Source organism: Theobroma cacao, chromosome 7, assembly GCF_000208745.1.
Source record: "Theobroma cacao cultivar B97-61/B2 chromosome 7, Criollo_cocoa_genome_V2, whole genome shotgun sequence".
Taxonomy (NCBI): domain Eukaryota; kingdom Viridiplantae; phylum Streptophyta; class Magnoliopsida; order Malvales; family Malvaceae; genus Theobroma; species Theobroma cacao.
The window spans coordinates 16,723,101-16,742,467 of record NC_030856.1 but is presented as its reverse complement, the minus strand read 5'-3'; the positions used below and the strand labels follow the sequence as shown (position 1 = coordinate 16,742,467).

The 19,367-nt window shown below is 32.0% G+C and overlaps 1 protein-coding gene across 1 annotated transcript; it reads left to right on the top strand.

The window, feature by feature from the left end:
* Window positions 1,905-5,555, top strand: LOC108662680 (probable terpene synthase 9). Its single transcript, XM_018124108.1, has 7 exons — window positions 1,905-2,016; window positions 2,108-2,357; window positions 3,210-3,582; window positions 3,889-4,110; window positions 4,216-4,357; window positions 4,739-4,996; window positions 5,147-5,555. The coding sequence occupies exons 1-7, from the start codon at window positions 1,924-1,926 to the stop codon at window positions 5,462-5,464; spliced, it is 1,656 nt and encodes a 551-aa protein (XP_017979597.1). The 5' UTR covers window positions 1,905-1,923; the 3' UTR covers window positions 5,465-5,555.

Here is a 19,367-nt window from a genome sequence, read left to right as displayed (position 1 = left end):
ATATTGAATTACCAAGAACCGGTGGTTTTCACAAATATTTTCCTTAGCCAATTTCTTTGAATTATGATCAGGTTTTTTCCTTTTGGGCTTCCGGATATTCTTAAGTCCGTATTTAGTGTTTTATGGGGTTTTTTTTCAATTGTTTTATGTTATTGTAAGCATAAAATACAAAGTTTTCTACTTTGACAATTAGCATTAAAAAAAAAATTGATTGTTGATTGTTTATAGTCAAATCGAGTTAGATCCTATTCGAATTTGAGTGACAATACAATAAAATAGAATTTTAATCACACTTCTTTAAGCGATATATTTTTTTATATAGTAAAATTTTAAAAAATGTACCTATTTAAACTTTTAGCTTCGCTTTTTTCCATATTTAGTAGTAATATAAAGAAGATTAATATTTAATGTACTGACAGTGTATAGGTTTTTATACATTGTTTGCTTACCAAATACTGTCACCTCATTAATAAGATAAAACTAAAAATCTTAAATAATTAAATTTAAATATTAAAAAGTTTTTTAATAATTAGTTAAATAAAAAAATTCTTTTTTTCTCTCTTTAACTCCCTTACAACGTTCTTTGATTATTCTTTTCTTTTTAATCCTAACTTGATTATCTTCTACTCCCATTCTTCTTCTTTTAGCATTAAAATTAAGTTTACAAAATTGTTCAACTTTAAGAGATTTTCAGATAATTTTTACATTTTAAGTAATTTTTACAAATTATTTAGAGTTATAATGTGATAATCAATTTTTTTCAAATAAATAAATTAGGGTTTTACTTTTAATTTGAGTTAGGATTTTGATGTGATAACTAATAAAAGTGGTAAAAGTAATTAACTAAGATCAATTTAATATCAATTAAAATTCTAACAAAAGTTATGACAAAATTTTTTCAAAATTTTTTCAACACTAATACTATCCCACAGCCACAATTTAAGGAAGGATTCGTTATCACAATTGGTGGTCAAATCAGTCAGTTGCCCACCCCATTTGGTAGCGGTCTTTTTTTCTTTCTCTTAAGGTTTCAGCAACATACCTTCTTAAGAATTTAATAAAATTTTACTTTGGATGCCAATGGAAGAACCAGAAAAAAAAAAAGTGAAAGAGGTTGGGAAAAAGTGAAATATTTTAATTTGTAATTTTAACAAAAGAAGAAGGGATGAAGAAGATGGAGTTAGAGAGAGATAAAAAAAAAAGAAGAAAACAATAAGATAACATTGTGGGGGAGTTGGAGAGAAAAGAAAAGAGATATTTTTGTTTTTTATTTAATTAATTATTAACAACTTTTTAATTTTTAAGCTTAAGTCCTTGAAAATTTTTAGTCTTATCTTATTAATGAGATGGCAACATTTGGTGAGCTGCAAGTCAGTACACTAAATACAAATCTATATAAAAAAGTATAGCCTTTACTAATGTATGCAACTTTTATTATTACATTTGATTCATAGTGGATCTAAAAATTTATATGGTGAACACAAATCTATAAAAATATTTTATAAAATATAAAAAATATATTATTAAAAATATTTTTAACAACATATTTTAAAAATGTGCTGTATTAAATTAAATTTATTAAATTATCAAACTGGTTTTACGAGTTCGGATCAAATGGGCTAGCTCTATCCATCTTTCAATCCGTAGTACAAATCTCCAATGGTCTATGATGCCTATCCATCAACATGATTTACACGTGGGTTCTACTATTTGTTGGCATAATGCTTATATAAGTGAATAATTTAAAAATTAATTATTTGAATAACAAAACCAAAAGACATATTTTTTATCATTTTCTACTATCCAATTGCTAAACAAGATCAGCTATTTCTGCTATTAGGTTATGGATAAATTCTTCAGCATCTCTATAAATACCTGTAACCGGTCGAGTTACAATGCAATATTAATCATTTTAATATTATTATGGAAGCAAAAGGTATTGAACGGCGATCAGCAGGTAACCTTCCTACTGTTTGGGATGGTGAACTCGTCAAGTCCTTTACCACACCCTACTCAGTAAGTTTACTTTCATTAGATGCCCAAGCTTCATCACCTTAGAATTACTCTGTGTTTAACCTGTACCACTTTATTTTGGCTAACCTTGCAGTTCGAGAGCCATGGCACTCGTCTTGAGGAACTTAAGCAAGGTGGTAGGGATTTACTTGCTACCATGAAGGAACCACGTGACCAACTGGATCTGATCAACACACTGCAACGCTTAGGAGTGGCTTACCACTTTGAAAAGGATATCAAGGACATTCTTGCTAAACTTGTTGATGCTAACATTGCCACTGATCTTTACACTGTTGCCTTGCAATTTAGACTAACACGTCAAAATGGTTTCTTCATTAGTACAGGTTAAATGCGCAAAATGTTATCGTTATTTTTAATATATAGTTTTAATTTTTTGAATAGCATTTCATTAAAGGACATTATATCTAATTTATGGTCATTCTTTTGATTTTTTTATTTCTGCAAGTTTTCGAATTTGAAAAGTTTGTCATTTCGTCATCGATAACCTTATCAAACCCCATATTAAAACTTAAATATAATACTTGTCCCTTTCCTATCAACTAAAGTTTTGAAATAATTGGACAGCCAACTTAACATGATATTAGAGCTTTAATTTCGAATTGTAAAAGATGTGTTTTTCTCCCTTTAATATTGTTTCAAGTGTTTGGTTACAAATTAAACTTTGCAATACTTCTGTCATTCTTTTTGGTCGCAGGTTATTTCAACACTTGAGTCCACCTGCAAGCCCATTAAATATTCATATGAATTATATGTGAAGGAGCGTGTTAGAATTTAAATAAATAATCAAGTTCTTTTCTATTAATTTAACCTTTTAAAATAATCGATCATCCAATTTAACATGTCAGATTGACTAACAAGGCTCAAATGATCGTGTAAACATCTTTTTTATTTTTAATTTTACTCCTTATTTATTTATATATAATTTTTGACAAATCTGATTTATTTTGCTTTATTGAAATTTATGGCAATAAATATATATCCATGAATACAATATCTTTTACCAACCTATACCTACCTCTCTTGAAAGGAATAGTTTGTCAATGTAAAAAATGACGGGACCAGATGCTGTGACATAGTTTTGCATTTGTAGGGAGGGCATACATCCCTACACGGGATTCCCCTCCTTGTTTATTTAGGTACCATACATACTCAAGATACGGGGTGAAAATGTGCAGATGTGTTTAATAAGTTCATGGAGAGAGATGGAAAATTCATGGACAGCTTACGGGAAGATGTTTTTGGGCTGTTGAGTTTATACGAAGCTTCGCACCTTGGGATGCCAGAAGAAGATGTTTTTGACGAGGCCCTGAATTTTAGTACAAAACATCTGTTAGTGTTAAGAAAGAAGATGGATGGAAATAAAGCTGAGCAAATACAACAATCACTGGAATATCCACTGCACTGGAGGATGCCCTGGACAGAAGCACGAGATTTCATTGCTATCTACCAATATGATGCTAAGATGAATTCGGTTTTGCTCGAGCTTGCCAAGTTGAACTTCAATATCATGCAATCTGTTTATCTGAAGGAGCTGCAGGAACTAGTGGAGTAAGATCTATTAAAAAATAAATCTTAAAAGGAAAAAAATAAGAACTCTTAAGCTAAGATTGTTATCAGGATTTTAAATTACCATTACTTGATATCATTAATTAGTTAAATTACATTGGTAAGAAATCATATGTTTAAATTACTATTACTAGATATCATTAGTTAAATTAGATTGAAAATAAATAAGATTTTAAAATGTTATAGTTTTTTTTATGGGTAAAAATAAAAATCTGATAGTTAGGAAATTTAATTTTCTCATCAACTTAAATCATTGAAATTGTTACTGTTTTTCAATTGATTGGGCAGGTGGTGGGAGGACTTGAACTATAAGGAAAGGCTACCTTTTGCTCGGGATAGGCTACTTGAGTCTTATTTTTGGACAATGGGGAGTTGCCCTCCGGGGCCCCAATTCTCCAGATATAGGAGGAACCTCGCGAAATTCGCATCCATGGTAACAGCCTTAGATGACATATTTGACGTATATGGCTCACTCGATGAGCTTGAGAAGTACACGGATGCAGTAAATAGGTGAGAAATTTAGATTTTCAACGACTTCTTTCCTTAGTCATAGCAAAGCTCTTGAAAATTTGTGTTCATTACAAACTTTTAATTACAAACTTTTCCAAATTGCAGATGGGATCTTAATAAGGCAATGGAGGAACTTCCAGAGTACATGAAAGTATCCTTCTCAGCGATGTACAACCATGTTAGTGAAATGGTCCAAGATGCCTTGAAAGATAATGGCATGGATATTTCACCCTATATTAAGGAACAGGTATGTTCATAAAAAGAATAAATAAATATAGCAAGTTCGGTATATAATGGAAAGGCCAAATAAAATATTATTTATTTGACCTTCTTGAACTTTTATGGAAATTAAGATAAAAACAAAAAACCTTTAGTTTTAGTCTATTTGTTAGAAAATATTTCAAAACAATTTTGCAAATTAATTGATGTTTTATGATTTTTAATGCCAAAAAGTAAAAAAATAAATCATAAATAATAATTTATCAAATATAAAAAAGAATATTAGATGTTTAAAAATATGACATAATTTTAAAGAACAAATGAAAATTATGCACGGAGTACATACATAATGAGAACTTTATCTATTAATTATAATTTATACTAACTAGTTGACATTCAATTTTTGTAGTGGTCTTGTTATGTTAGAGGATATCTCAAAGAAGCACGATGGTTTCACAGTGGATACACTCCAACGGCGGATGAATATCTTGAGAATGCTTCGGTCTCGATTGCTATATCTATATCCATTGTCTATGGCGTTTTTGGTGTGGCAGGACACTCTATAAACGAATATTTGTCAGAATTTGTGGAGCATTGGTCTGCCTCTGACTTAGTTAGGTTGCCTGCCTACATTATTCGACTCATTGATGATTTAAACACTGCCGAGGTTAGTTCTTACATGCATTGCTATTGCTTTATTGCTGTACCAATTTAACATTTCAGCAAATCTCTCTCGCTTGTCTACCAAACTAGTGGCTACCTATTTTATTATATATTTCAATAATTTGTTAAGTCAGATATTACTTATCTTTTGAAGATTGAAATGAAAAGGGGAGAATCAATGAATTTCATCCATTTTTACATGACCCAAGAAGGTGTTTCGGAAGAAGAAGCACGTGATCATGTCAAAGCCTTGATAAGAAATTTGTGGAAAAAATTGAACAAAGTAATAGTTAAAGATTCTCTTCGAGCACCCGACATTGTGAAAGTTGCTGTCGAAATGACACGATGTACTCATCGGATCTACCAATATGGCGATTGGTTTGGCATTCAAAGCAAAGAAAATCAAGATTGTGTCAAGTCAATCCTTGAGCCCATTCCGATGGAGCAACGTGATCAAGCTTTACTGAAATAAGCTTTTGAAATTTCAGCCCAAGAGTGGCTTCATAAGTTGATTTTATGCTTTATGAGGTCTTATGAATAAGAGGTTGCTTATCTTTTTCTAATTGAGTCTTGCTTGCTGCTATTGCCATGTTGTATTATTTATTGCACTTAGTTCTAATAAATTATATTTGTTAAAGCTAGCAGGGGCCCTATGTAGTACATATTGAATCAAAATATTAAATGCAATCTCCATTTCCAAATGGATAGTTGGTCTTGCTCTTAGCAATTCTGATGTAATTAGGAAAAGCACTACTAACTATAAACATTTTCCCATTATATATCTACTTACATCTATAATCTGGTTGTGTGTGTCATATTGTGGGGGTTCGGAAACCCGACTGTTTGATATAAAATAGAATTATTACCAATCTTGTTTGTCTGTGTTTGATTGACCATCTGTTTGAATTTACTTTATATAATGTTACCTCTTTTTTTTTTTTTGAAAGCTAATGACTTTGAATTAATGAAGAGAACAACAAAAGAAAACACATAAGCGTGGCCTAAATAGCCTTCCCATGTGATCTCAAAAACTTCAGATGAGCAAAAATAAATCTGCTATGGTAATTATATAGCTTCGCCAACAACTCTTCCTAACAATACCTTTTACAATATTGTCACTATCTATTTTTAGGGGTCCATGACTAGCACAAAAACATTGAGGTGGGTATAGCCCACTGGACCTAAGCAAGCCTCTTACATTCATATTATGAAACTCTTACCTTTTATGAAATGATGTTGTTTAAACTTAAGTAAATGTTGGACAGATTTGAATGAATTATATGTTAATGTAATTGGAATGTTGGTTGAGTTTTTCCAACTATATTCACATGAACTTCCTACTGTGATGTTGTTGGATTAATTGGTATCAATGGTTGAAAGAATGATTAGATAAGGAAGCCAAAGGAAAGTAATTTTTGCAAATAAAGCATGAAGGGTCGATCCCATGGCAAGGACGGGTCGATCCAGAGAGGTTTTAAGCTTGATATAGCTATTGGAATAGCCAAGGATCAACCTCCATGGACAGGTAGATCGATCACCACAGCACAAGGTGCTTGTATGAGTGTTGTTGAGTTTTCACATGAGTGCACGGTATCGTAAATAAGTAATATAGTAATAAGTAGAGTACTGTTCCCAATAGGGATTTGTTCTTAAAGTTTTACTAAGTACTAAAATTTTATAACAAATCATCTTATTTAAATAACTAAAATTTTAAGAAAATTAATTAATACTAAATAAAAATAAACACTAAATTAAATAACAAAAATTAAAGTTACTTGAGAAAGACCACTGACTAAAGACCTAGGATTATGGGTTCATTTAATACTTTATTTGATACCAGTTTCTCTTATTATTTACTTTCGTGGGTGGTTTTACTAGCTTAAAATCCAATGCTATGTACAAGTCTCCATCTAGATGCTTGCACAAATAACTAACTTAATTAGTTAACTATATGTTTATAGGAATCAATTAAATTAAGTTCATTAAGCTAGTGTCCTAATTTGGCTATATATGGCAATTGGCATACGTCTACCCACATCATGATCACCTAAGTGGCATGAACATGCACTATTCAAATCTTAGTCAATCTAAAATCTCTCTGTCGAGTCTCAATTAGATTTACAAATTAGTTAATTGTTTACCAAACAATTAAAAGCATTAAGAACATATTTGAATAAGCAAAACTATATCCATTCATGATAAATAAAAGAGAAACTAATATTCAAACTATATGTTAAAATCCACCATAATCCTCGAAAAACAAATTAGTTCATGATTTCTAAGTAAAATATTATCCAAAGAAATTTAGCCATGAATTCAAGTCAAAGGAAATAAGAAAAACTCAAAATAAAGAAAGAAAATAATGTTGAAGCTTTTTTATCTCAAATCTCTCTCAATTTCTGTTGTTCTCTTGCTTGATTCTTAGCTCCAATTCTCCAAACTAGTTGTTGTTGTTGTCTCTCTAAAATTCTTTGAAAAAGTCCCTTAAATAAGCACAAATTAACTTGATTTCCAAATTTCCCGTTAGACAGTTATTTTTGGAAATAGGCTCCAGTGCTGTAGCTCTCAACATTTCTAACTTTGAAGTTTGCCACAAATTCCTTTCAGCGCCATGGCTCTCAAGTGTTCTATCTTTGTTTTACTTTCTTGGTGCAGTACTCTCTATTTGACACAAATTTTAACCACTTTCCAATTGAAAAAAGGCAATGTGATAAACAAAAAAGTTGTAGTCCTTCCTCTCAACTTTCTAGTAGTTAAAGAATCACATCATTTGAAGTTCTTTAAAGAGAGTTATGGAAGAAATACCGCAACATATTCAGCAAATTCTGCACCTAATCATTTTGCACATTTCACTTCCATGAAGCTTTTTACAGTTGAGAACATTCAAAATAGAGAATAAATTACTGATTTCTCAAAGTAAGACTTTTGATATGAAAATGAGCTCAAATTACTCAGATTAAAAATAATTCAACATGCATTAAACTAAATAAAGAAAAATATAAAAAGTACCTAAAATTAACTTGAAAACACAAGGGCTTAGCTATTTTTTTATAGTCAAAATGCGGCAAAATAACTCTATATCATATAGTTATTACACCCAAACTTAATATTTTGCTAGTCCTCGAGCAAAAACTAAGAAAACAAAATAATATAATTGAAAACATCAAACTAACAAAATCGGATGCACCAATTCATTGACAACATTTAATTTCCTCATAAACTATCCATTGACAACATCTTATTTCCTCATAAACTATCTCGTTTTTTCAATTCAAAGTAAAACATAAATATTATCTAAATTCACATTATATTCAAATGCAAGCTGATTTTTGGATAAATTCTCATGTGTGTGTGTGTGTGTGTGTGTGAAGTCTCTTGCCATGAATCTCATGCACTTTGGATAAGTTTATGCTCATGCAAACTTCAAACTAGTTTAAAATTTCATAAGGTTGTTTTTCATCTCCCTCTCCACTAATGTAAGCTAATAATAAATTAAGGATCCTTAGGACTTTATTCAGCTTGTAGTGTGTGGCTAGGGTTGAGCTAGGATATGGGATAATATATAACTTAAGTCACCCTAAACACATAATTGTTTTAAGACCTATATAGCATCATTATTTTTCTTCACTGAGTATGCCCTTTTTCTTTCAATTTCACTTTTCCTTCAACATAATATATATTTTTTTATTTCAACACCCCTAAACTTGGTTTTTTCATTAATAGTGGGATGAATACATTAAAAACCTTTTGCATGTTTCTCTACATTTCATCATTTCCACTTTTCTTATCAAATAGTCTAAACATACATTTCCTAAAACAATATATATGCTTAGGAGTGAGGGTTGTAAAAATGAGAGAAATTTGTCAAAGGTTAAGCTAATTTTATTTATGGGTTAAATCAAAGAAAGGACAATTTAAGCTCAAAACGGCATACTAGGGATAAAGATGTAAAAAAGTTGGTTTAAAAGGCTCAATCAGTCCAAGGATGGCCTAAGTCATTTCCCTAACTAAGTATAGCGATATGATTTTGCCTCAAGGAAGAATTAAATAATTTATAAAACTCTAAACATAGTTCTTAAATCTTCATTTACGTAAACTTTCTTTAAAGAGACATGATATTTCAAGATAAGAGATGTAATGCCCAAGTATGAAAATTTCATCCGATCATGATGCTAAGATAAGACTTCACATGACATTGAAACAATATTCATGATTACTAAGAGTAAAAGATTAACAAGATAATTAGTTATCATTTTCAGATAGGTGAATCAATTTTATTTGTGCCCTAATTTAGCTTTAGTTTTTCAACAATTTCCTAAATTCACATACTCCTAAATTATCATGCTAAACAACTTAATTTAACTTCAATAATAAAAATTTTACACATAAAAATTTAAACCCCCCCCCCCCAAAAAACACTTAAAGTAAACATTGTCCCTAATGTTATGAAAAATAAGGAAAAGAAAATACTCCCTTAAATCATGGTTGCACCCTATTGCTCATCCTCATTGTGGTACCTTGTATTTTGATATGGTGGCTAATAAAGTTTACAGATGCCAACAGAGATTAATTACTGAGTTAAAAAGGGTAATTCAGAAGTGAACCTGTGAAATCTCGATCTCTATAGACACATAAGTAGAAGTAGACGCGATAATGCGGACTAGGGGTAATTTCATAATATCTCTTGGTGAGCTAGTACGAGTGGGTTTTTTTGATGCTATTAAGGTCTAAATTGGCCTAAGGAATGAATGAATGATGTTTATGATAGTAAAATAAAGGAAGAAGATAAAAATAATGATAATTTCCACGGTAGGGGCAAAATTATCATTTTGCTTCTCGAGTCTAACTTTTTATGTTTTCGTGAACTTGAGTATTTCTAGACTATTATGGACCTTGCCCTAGTGTCAAAAGAGTAAAAGGTTGCGCAAAGGATGGGAGGAAGACAAAGTCACCATGTTATGGGCATTTTGGTAATTTATGTGACAAATGGATAAACTTTAGATATAAATATCTAAAGCTCTAGCATATTTCTAACAGCTTCTAGCAACTCTTCTTCTTTTTCCCCTCTCTTCTCTCCGTTTCATGTTTTCTTCATCTTCCATGGAAGCCTCCCATGGTAACCCTAAACCTTGTGTTTTTCTACACTTTTTCATAAAGTTTTCATACTCTTTCTCTTCTACACCTCAAAGGCCCTTAAAGGTCTTTCCTTGGTATATTTTCTCACTAGCTGGATGGGTGGAGAGAGAGAGGGAGATTGTCCACAATAGCTTGGAAGCTTTTGAAAAGGAATTCAACTACAAAAAAACCACCAAGGTGAGTAATGAATTAGGTTTAATTTTCAAGTTGTTGATAATGGCTGACAATGGGGTTTGTGAGTGTTTTATCATTGAGGTTGTTTATTCACTCTTAGGGTGACTAGAGTAGTGTGAATAACTAACCACTTAATGGCAATTGGAAGCTAGTTAGGAATAACTAATAGAACTTGATTAGGAAAGAGCTTTTGGAATTATATTAAAGCCAATTTAGGTTGGTTGTGATGTTATGTGTGTATAGGTTCCAACAAGGCCTCACATATCCATTTGGAGCATTAGCCGAGGTTAGAGTCAAGCAAAAGAATCAACAAGACCGGTGAGTGAACTTGCATCAAAGTGTTTTTGGGAAATACATATGCGTTGAGATGAAGCATTTAAATGATTTTACTTGGTTTTCATTAAATTATGCATGGGAACAAGCCCTTGATAAATATTTTGATGTTGTGAAAATGTGAAATGTGTAAAAAGATGAATCCATGTGCTCCTATATTATGTTGGTATGTATATATATAAATATGTGTTGTGCATTGATGAATAATGCTGTTTGATAATGATGACCCTACTATGTGCGATGTGGGAGTGCACATGAGCTGATGGTGACCCGGTTATCTGTGAGTAGGGAGTTCGCATAAGCCGATGATGACCCGGTTATGTGCGAGTAGAGAGTGCGCATAAGCCGATGATGACCCAACTATGTGCTAGTAGGGACTACTCATAAGCCGATGATGATGACCCGGCTATAATGATTAATGAAGTGGGGTGGTGTATGTGTTTATATATGTTTATATATGTAATATTTGCAAAGCCTTTAGATTCAACCTTGGGAGACTAAATCGAGGCAAGTCAGTTAAGCACAAAATGATAGCACAGAACGATAACAAACTCAGAATAGCAAATATGGTTGTTCAATCTTTAACAAAGGCAACGAAATGATAGCACTAATGTGTGTACAGGGAAAATAGAAGAACATGACCTAAACAACACAAAAAGGTGTTGCATAACTAAACAAGACAACCAAAATGGCTCAACTGTCTACCGTTTCACTACAACTAATTAAAAGAAATAAAACAACATAATAACCAACGTTTAGACAGTTTTAAACTTGACAAGGAAACAAACGACACTATATGCAACTAAGCCTTCTTCAATCATCAAGCATCGGTTGTTTCTCGCCTTAGTTATCTACTACTGAATTTCTAGATAAAGAGTCATTTTTTTAACATTTTTATGATGAAATCGAATTTGAATGAATTGAAACATTTTTTTTTTACTTTGGATCAACTTTGCAAACTATCCCTCTTTAAATCTGAAGTTCAAATCTCCAACACCCTATTTAGGAAGGTAGTGCACAAAGTCTCTTTTACCGTCTAGTTCACCTCACATGAACAATCATTAGCTGCGTGAGTGGCACATCAGCCACACCCACAATCTTTGAGTGGTTCCACCTCACTCAAGCAGATAATGATCAATCCCCACTATCGTCATAAGATTCCTTAATCTTAGGATTGTTCTCTTCCTTAACTTACATCACAAACACATAAAATTTCTTAAATCACCATCATACTTAGCCCATTGTGTATATGACTTCTCAACACATACATCTCATGGCATATATTTCCATAATCTCATGGATCATCCTCATGCTTAGTCCATAGTGTACATGATATCTTCAACACATACAACGCATGACATACATGTCATAAACTCATAAAACATTCTCATGCTTAGCCCATAGTGTACATGATATTCTTTACGCATACAATTCATGGCATACATGTCATAAACTCATAAATGGAACTAATGCTCCCATTAAACCTTACATGCCACATCATGTCAAGCATGTACATCATATCATTCGTCTTGGCATTACATGCATCTCGATATACCTACACTAGCCTAAAAGCCAAAGTGATTGAATGAGAGAGTTTAAAATCATTGAAAGGCTTTGTCCCTCTATTGAAAACTAATACATAATAGAATATTTACATACATAGTAGATTTTGAAACAAGTTGAAAATCATTGTATCATCTCATATTACAAATCATTATCAAATCAAGTTCTTCATCATATTCTTTGAAAACCACTTGAAAACCTTGAAACTCAAATCCTTTGATAAATCATTTATTGAAATAACATTTTATCATGCATAAGCATTCATTTCCATAGAAATTATGTTCACTTTACATATTGAAATACTTGAAAATGTATATCCACTCACCTAATTGGAAACCTAACCTCTAGTTCCAATCACTACTCCTATGCGGCAAAATCCTTGGAGTTTTCAACCATTCTTAGCATACAACAATCATGACAATCATTATCTCGACTCAAAAATTTGCAATAATCATTTCCAACATTTTCAAAATTATTCAGATTCAGCTAAATCTAATTTTCAAAATTAAACACATTGCTACTTAACCAAATAAATCCCTAAAAACCCATAAGTCCTTCATCCTTACCTTAGGTGAGCTTAGATGTTTAGTAAAACCACAAAAACCTTGAGCTTTAACAACCCACAGAAAAATCTGGCATCAAAATAACATTTTTAGTTCTAGAAGCTTAAGATTTAAAGATTTCGAAGTTAAAAATGTCATTTTTTCCCTTAAAAACTCAAAACAAAGCTTTTAAGTCATAAAAAATGGTGATTTGGACCAAAAATGGGTGGAGAGAGCTTTAGAGTTAAGGGTTTACCTTGCAAAAATGTCTGAAGGTTGCAAACCGTTGGAACATGCTAGTTATTTATAGTTTTGAGGGTGAAAATACCTTTTTGCCTCTTTTATTTTTTGGAAAACGACGAAATGTATCAATACATTTGGCCCGTTATTGATATATTTGGTTGTAGGAAAATTGTATCAATACATTATGAACAAGTATCGATACATGTTCATTAGAACCCTTTTTTGGGCTAAATGTATCGATACATCATGAACATGTATTGATACATTTGAGACAGAATACAATTTTTGAGACAGATTGCCTATAAAACCTATTGTTTGCTTATTTAGATTAAATACAATTTTAGTAAATGTCCTCAATTTTCCTTCTTTGCTTTTTACTCTCAATTAGCACCCCTATTTGAACTCAATTAAAATATCAACAAAATCAAACTCTGAAGGAATCAAAATCTAAATTTTGGTTTCAAGAACAAAATTGAAAAAAGTTTGACTAACTTTAAATTTGTGGCTCCCATTTACCATAGCAAACATATTCCAAAAATTATGAAAAATTCATTTTTTTGTCATATAAATATCGATGGAATTATTACCATAATTTTTTTTATTTCAAAAAGATTGTTCTATAAAATCACATATTTGACCCCATTCGGACTTAGAAAATCTTTTGCTTCAATGGTGACAAACAACTAAGGTGACAATGAATTCTTTTTTAAAGTTGAAACTTAATTTGATGTTCAAAACATGAAATCTATATGCTCACATGAGGGTTTCTTAACTTATCCTTTTACTTAGGGTGGGATTTCACAAATATAATCTCATTAAAAATAATATCAAGTTTAATAGAGAAAGAAAATTTAAGTGATCATTAATGATTTTAATCATGATATTTCTAAAAGAACTCTATGAAATATTGGATTTTTTTTATAGTGGGAGAATTCAAACTTATCAAATAATTAAGTAAGAAAATATTTATATATATATATATATATATTTTAACACCATAAATTTGTTACATTTAAACATTTGGCTTATTAATATGTATATATATCATCTACTATCATGACCCAAATCCCGGGCCATGACCGGCGCTTGAACTCAATGGACATAGCCCACTAAGCCCAAGCAAGCCTATCTATGTGACTCCATTCATCGATTTTATCATTCGTTCTTACAACCGTATTTCGTAATTCTTATCAACGAGTATTTCAATACTTTTCTATCGAAATCATATATTCACATTTATATGATTCAAAATAATGTCATCCGTGCCATCTCGTAATGGCAACATTAATCAACATAAACATCTATTGCTTAAGATATATATATGTCTTAACAATTTACATCAGGGTATGTATGTTCAACAAAAAGAACTTCAGACTCCCAGCGAAGTGACCATAGTGAATGTGCAGCTACTGAATGCCACTGATACCAACCAAAAGATGGACATACGTGGACACCTCAATCTACGTCTCAACTACCTCCTGATCTGAAAACATGAATTTGAAAAAGGTGGGTATAAACTCAGTGAAAAAGGGAATAAGCAATCGATAAGGAGAACTTGGAAATCATGATGCATTTGTTTCAAAAACAATGCAATTGATTTAATTTCTTACTAAAAACCCCTATTTCAAACTTTGATTAATAACCTCATAGTGTTGCAAGAACCCATGATTAATCCATGAAGTTAAAAGGGTGAAAAATATGTCAAAATCAAGCAAGGTAGCAAGCATGATAGCAAGTTTCTTGCTGCAGCGAGAAACAGCCTTAGTTTGCATATGTTTCGGGTTTTCGAGTATATCTCCTATTACAGAAGCCCAATTGACATGATTTTTGAACCATTAGAAAGCGAAGAGGCTGGAATATAACTTTGAGGTTTACCACTTTGCCCAGTTCTGATTGGATGGTGGTCAAAATAGTTGTCTAAGTGAAAACACTGCACCAGAACCTGAGAGTTTCTCGCTGTAGCAAGAATCTCCAGAAAATTTCTTGCTGCAATGAGAATCAAGCTAGTGTAACCTCCCTCCAACCCGAGAGTTTGTTACTGCAGCAAGAATGAATATCGCTACAGTGAGAAATAGAACAATTTTGTTAAAAGGGGTCTTGTTACATCAAAAGCCATTTTCTTGCTGAAATGAAAAGCAAGTTGAGAGTAATTAACAATGTCAACATAAAACATAATCACAAATATGTTCATAAACTTTCTATGACATATATATATATATACACATTATCATGCGTACCATCCCACCACACTCCGCTGATGTGCACTCCCTACTCGCACATAGCTGGGTCATCATCAGCTCATCTGCACTCCCACTCGCACATAGCTGGGTCATCATTATCACACAAAAAGGAACATCCAATGCATAATATACATATCAATATAATGTGATAATGCATGAACCATTTATATGGTATATTTTCACAAGATAGAAACATTTCACCAAAGGCTTGTTCCCCAGGTATATTTCTTGAAAGCAAAAAAAAATGAACTTTCAAATGATTCATTTAAACATGTAGGCACCTTCCCAAACATTTTGAAATGCAAGTTCATTCACTGGTATTTGTAAAATCTTTACCCAACTCTAACTTCCTCTAATGGTCCAAATGGAGCGGTGGGGCTTCGTTGGAACCTATCATCATAATAACATCACAATTTACTCAATTCACATAACTATAAATTCTAAAAGCTATCTCCTAACTAGCTTCCAATTGCCATTAAGTGGCTATCTATTTTCACTATCCTAATCACTCTAAAATGAATAAACAACCTCAACTACAAAACACTCACAAGTCTATTCACCAGCCATTCTCAACACTTAAAAAACAACTCTAAGTCACTACTCACCTAGGTAGCTTTGTACTTGAAATTCCTTCCAAAAAATTTCAAGCTATTATAGAAGCTCTCTCTTTCTCTCTCTAAAACACCTAGCTAGTGAGAGAAAGTATGGAAGTAAGACTTTTCAATGGTTTTAAAGTGAGAGAGTGAAAGAGCAAAAGAGGTTCTATGAAAGGGTGCATAAAAGCACGAAAATTGGAGCTAGCTTGTGAGAAGTTATGAAGGTTTCAAAACAAGCTTCCTTGGAGGATGAAAGTAACGTGAGATAGGAGGAAGAAGAAGAAGAAGCTGTTGGAGAAATGAAAAAGCTACGGAAACAAATGATATTTATAGCTAAAGCTTATCCAATCTCTTCTTAAATAACGAAAATACCCTTAACAAGTTGGCTTGCTCTCCTCCAATCCTTTGTGCAATCTTTTTACTCTTTTGACACTGGGACAAGGTTCATAATGGTCTAAAATTACTTAGGTTCACAAAAACTTAAAATTTTGACTCGAGATGAAAAATGACCATTTTGCCCTTATCGTGGAAATCATCATTATTTTTATTTCCTTCATCATTTTACCCTTATTTTCATCATTCATTTATGCCTTAGGCCTACTTAGGTCTTAATAATGTTTGAAAGCATACTTCCAAGGGCTCACTAAAGAAATTACGAAATTACCTTTGGCTTGTGTTATCGCATCTACACCTAGTTACGGGCCTATAAAGGTCAAGGTCTCACATCTATTCAAAGATTTATATTTTTTAATTTTTTTTAATTTATTCCTTAAACACCTAAATTTTATTCAATTCAGTTCATGTATTATACATTTTTGTTTAATTTAGTTCCTATGACATGGCACATATTTTTCTGGAAAAACTTTTTTCTTGATCTGCCATGTTAGCATGCCAATGCCAAATCATCATTCAATGCCACATGACACTACCACCTCATCATGTGTTGGGTTTGGCTATGGACGACATGGTAAAAAATAAGTAGCGGAAAGAAAAATTAAAACTTTAAAAACAAAACATACCTCCACCCATGGATCACCATGGTAATATTTTATCACATAGAATGGCATATAAAATCATAAAATCATAAGCCAACCATGCCAACATTCTTCTTATCGGAATAGCAATCTCCTAATTTAATTCAAATGCAATCATTGCCTATGACCCATTAGGTTCCTAAAATGTTGGCAATGGAATTGATTAATGACTTAATTTATTAATATAAATTTCAATCAATTAATTTATAATCAATTCCATAGACCAAGATTGGCATCTAGCAATGCATCATGGCCACCCAATTGCTAAGAGAGTCAAAGGGTTCTTTGACAACCTTTCAGAGTATAGTCTATCAGTGTAATTCATTCCATCATCATATATCCTAGAGATAGTAAGAGTTTCGTACAATGTTTACTCTTATTGACCTCCATATTCATTCCTGTAGTTATGGCATTAGCTTTATAGAGATTTATGAACCATTTTTCATAATCTCCAAGTTGTCTTGGCCAAGGACTTTAATAAGCTAATGTTAACTAAGAATTGATAGGATATGTCCTCTAAAACCACTTGAGGTAATGATTTCTATCTTGACACTCATTTGCCTTCACATGCTTCATACTATATCCAAAAACATCCTGTTTAGGCATCCTTCGTTAGGCACCCGTAAGGATGAAATAAAAGCATAGCATTCCACATATAAGACAAGCTAGTGTCTCAAGTATAAGGAGTATTTACACGACTGAGACATGAGTTATGTTACATAGACATAGGAGTGTACTACCAAATGCTCTTCTCATGGCGGGTCATGTTTAGTGAACTTGCTCTCTTGGGCACGTACCTCCATTTTAGTTCCAAGTATCTTTATACTTCAATCTATGAGATCAATTACTTACTTCCAAAGTAAGAAACATAAGATGTACTAGTCTCTAAGCATCATTGATGTTCAGTCTCAATGATACATTGACAAGGAATATTTTGGGATTATGCTTTAATGCATAGGGATCTCATAACTACAACCTATTATAGTTCCCTTGCAAGGCATATTAATCTCATGGACCTCATTTAATTAAACTTATAACTCAATATAATTAATGTCTTATTGATGAAGAAAAGCCTCTAATCATTCAATATGAATGATATCATTGCATGATGGCACCAAGTCTTGCCCAATCTCATTGGTTGTAGGGCTTATCCCAACATCATGTTAGTACCACATGGCACTGCCATGTCAATGTTGACATCATCACCTCTAACAGCAAAATTAGACGACGTTAGGGGCAGGGACTAAATTGTTCCAATTCCAAAAATTGAGGGACTAAATTGATCATATTTTGAGTAGAAGGACTAAATTGACAAAAATTCATGGGTACAAGTACTATATGGGTAATTTGACTATAAATTAGTGTACCTACTATGGAATCAAATAATCAGGTAAGAAAATATTTATATATATTTCTTAACACCATAAATCTTTTACACTTAAACATTTGGCTTATTAATAAGCATATGTGTCATCTACTCAAAGATTTACATTTTTTAAAATATTTTTTTTCAATTTAGTCCCTAAATACCTCAATTTTGTTCAATTTAGTTCCTATATTGTATATTTTTGCTCAATTTAGTCCCTATCACATGGCATAGATTTTTTCTTAAATTGTTTTCTCATTTTGCCATGTTAGCATTGCCACGTGGCACCATAATGTCATCATGTCAGTGCCACGTGGCACTACAATGTCATCATGTTGGTGTCACGTGGCATTGCCATGTCAACAAATCTACCACTTTAGTGCCACATTAGCATCTATGACATCACTTTTAACTATAAAATTGGATGGAGTTAGGTGTAAGAACTAAATTGTTTCAATTTCCAAAATTGAGAGATTAAATTGACTAGATTTTGAGCACAAGGACTAAATTGAAGAAAATGCATAGGTATAGGGACTATTTAAGTACTTTGACCATATATAAATATGTTACTTCCATTCAAAATATGTTAAATAATTCAATCGAGTCATTCGGGGCTTATTTCATTTTGAATTTGAATTCGAATCATTTTAGGTTCAGGTTCAAGTTAGAACAAAATTATTAATTAAAATTTGGATTTTTAGTGGTGTTTAGATTATTACAACTTTAGATCTGATCGGTTTTGGATTCGAGTGATTTCGAGTTCAAATTCTTTCAACTTCAAGTTTTCTCGAATTTGGGTTTCTTTAGATTAAGGTCTTAGACTTTTTGGTCCATTCGAGTTCGATGGAGTTCTAGTTTGGATTGTTTTAAGTGGATGTTTGTGACCAACAATTGTCATGGGACTTGAGACATTTATTCAATTTTTAGACCAAAATTAGTGACAGCATTGTTACAGTTCTTTTTCTAATTGTAATCAAATTTGTGACATGAATTGTGATAGTTTACTTACTGTGATTGAATTTAGTGGTAAAACAAATCTAAATTAATTAAGTAATTTTGTATCAGAGTTTAAGGATGGAATGACCTTAAATTCAAGTCATCTTTCTGTTTGAGTCAGTTTTATGTTCAAGTTATTTCAAGTTCAAGTT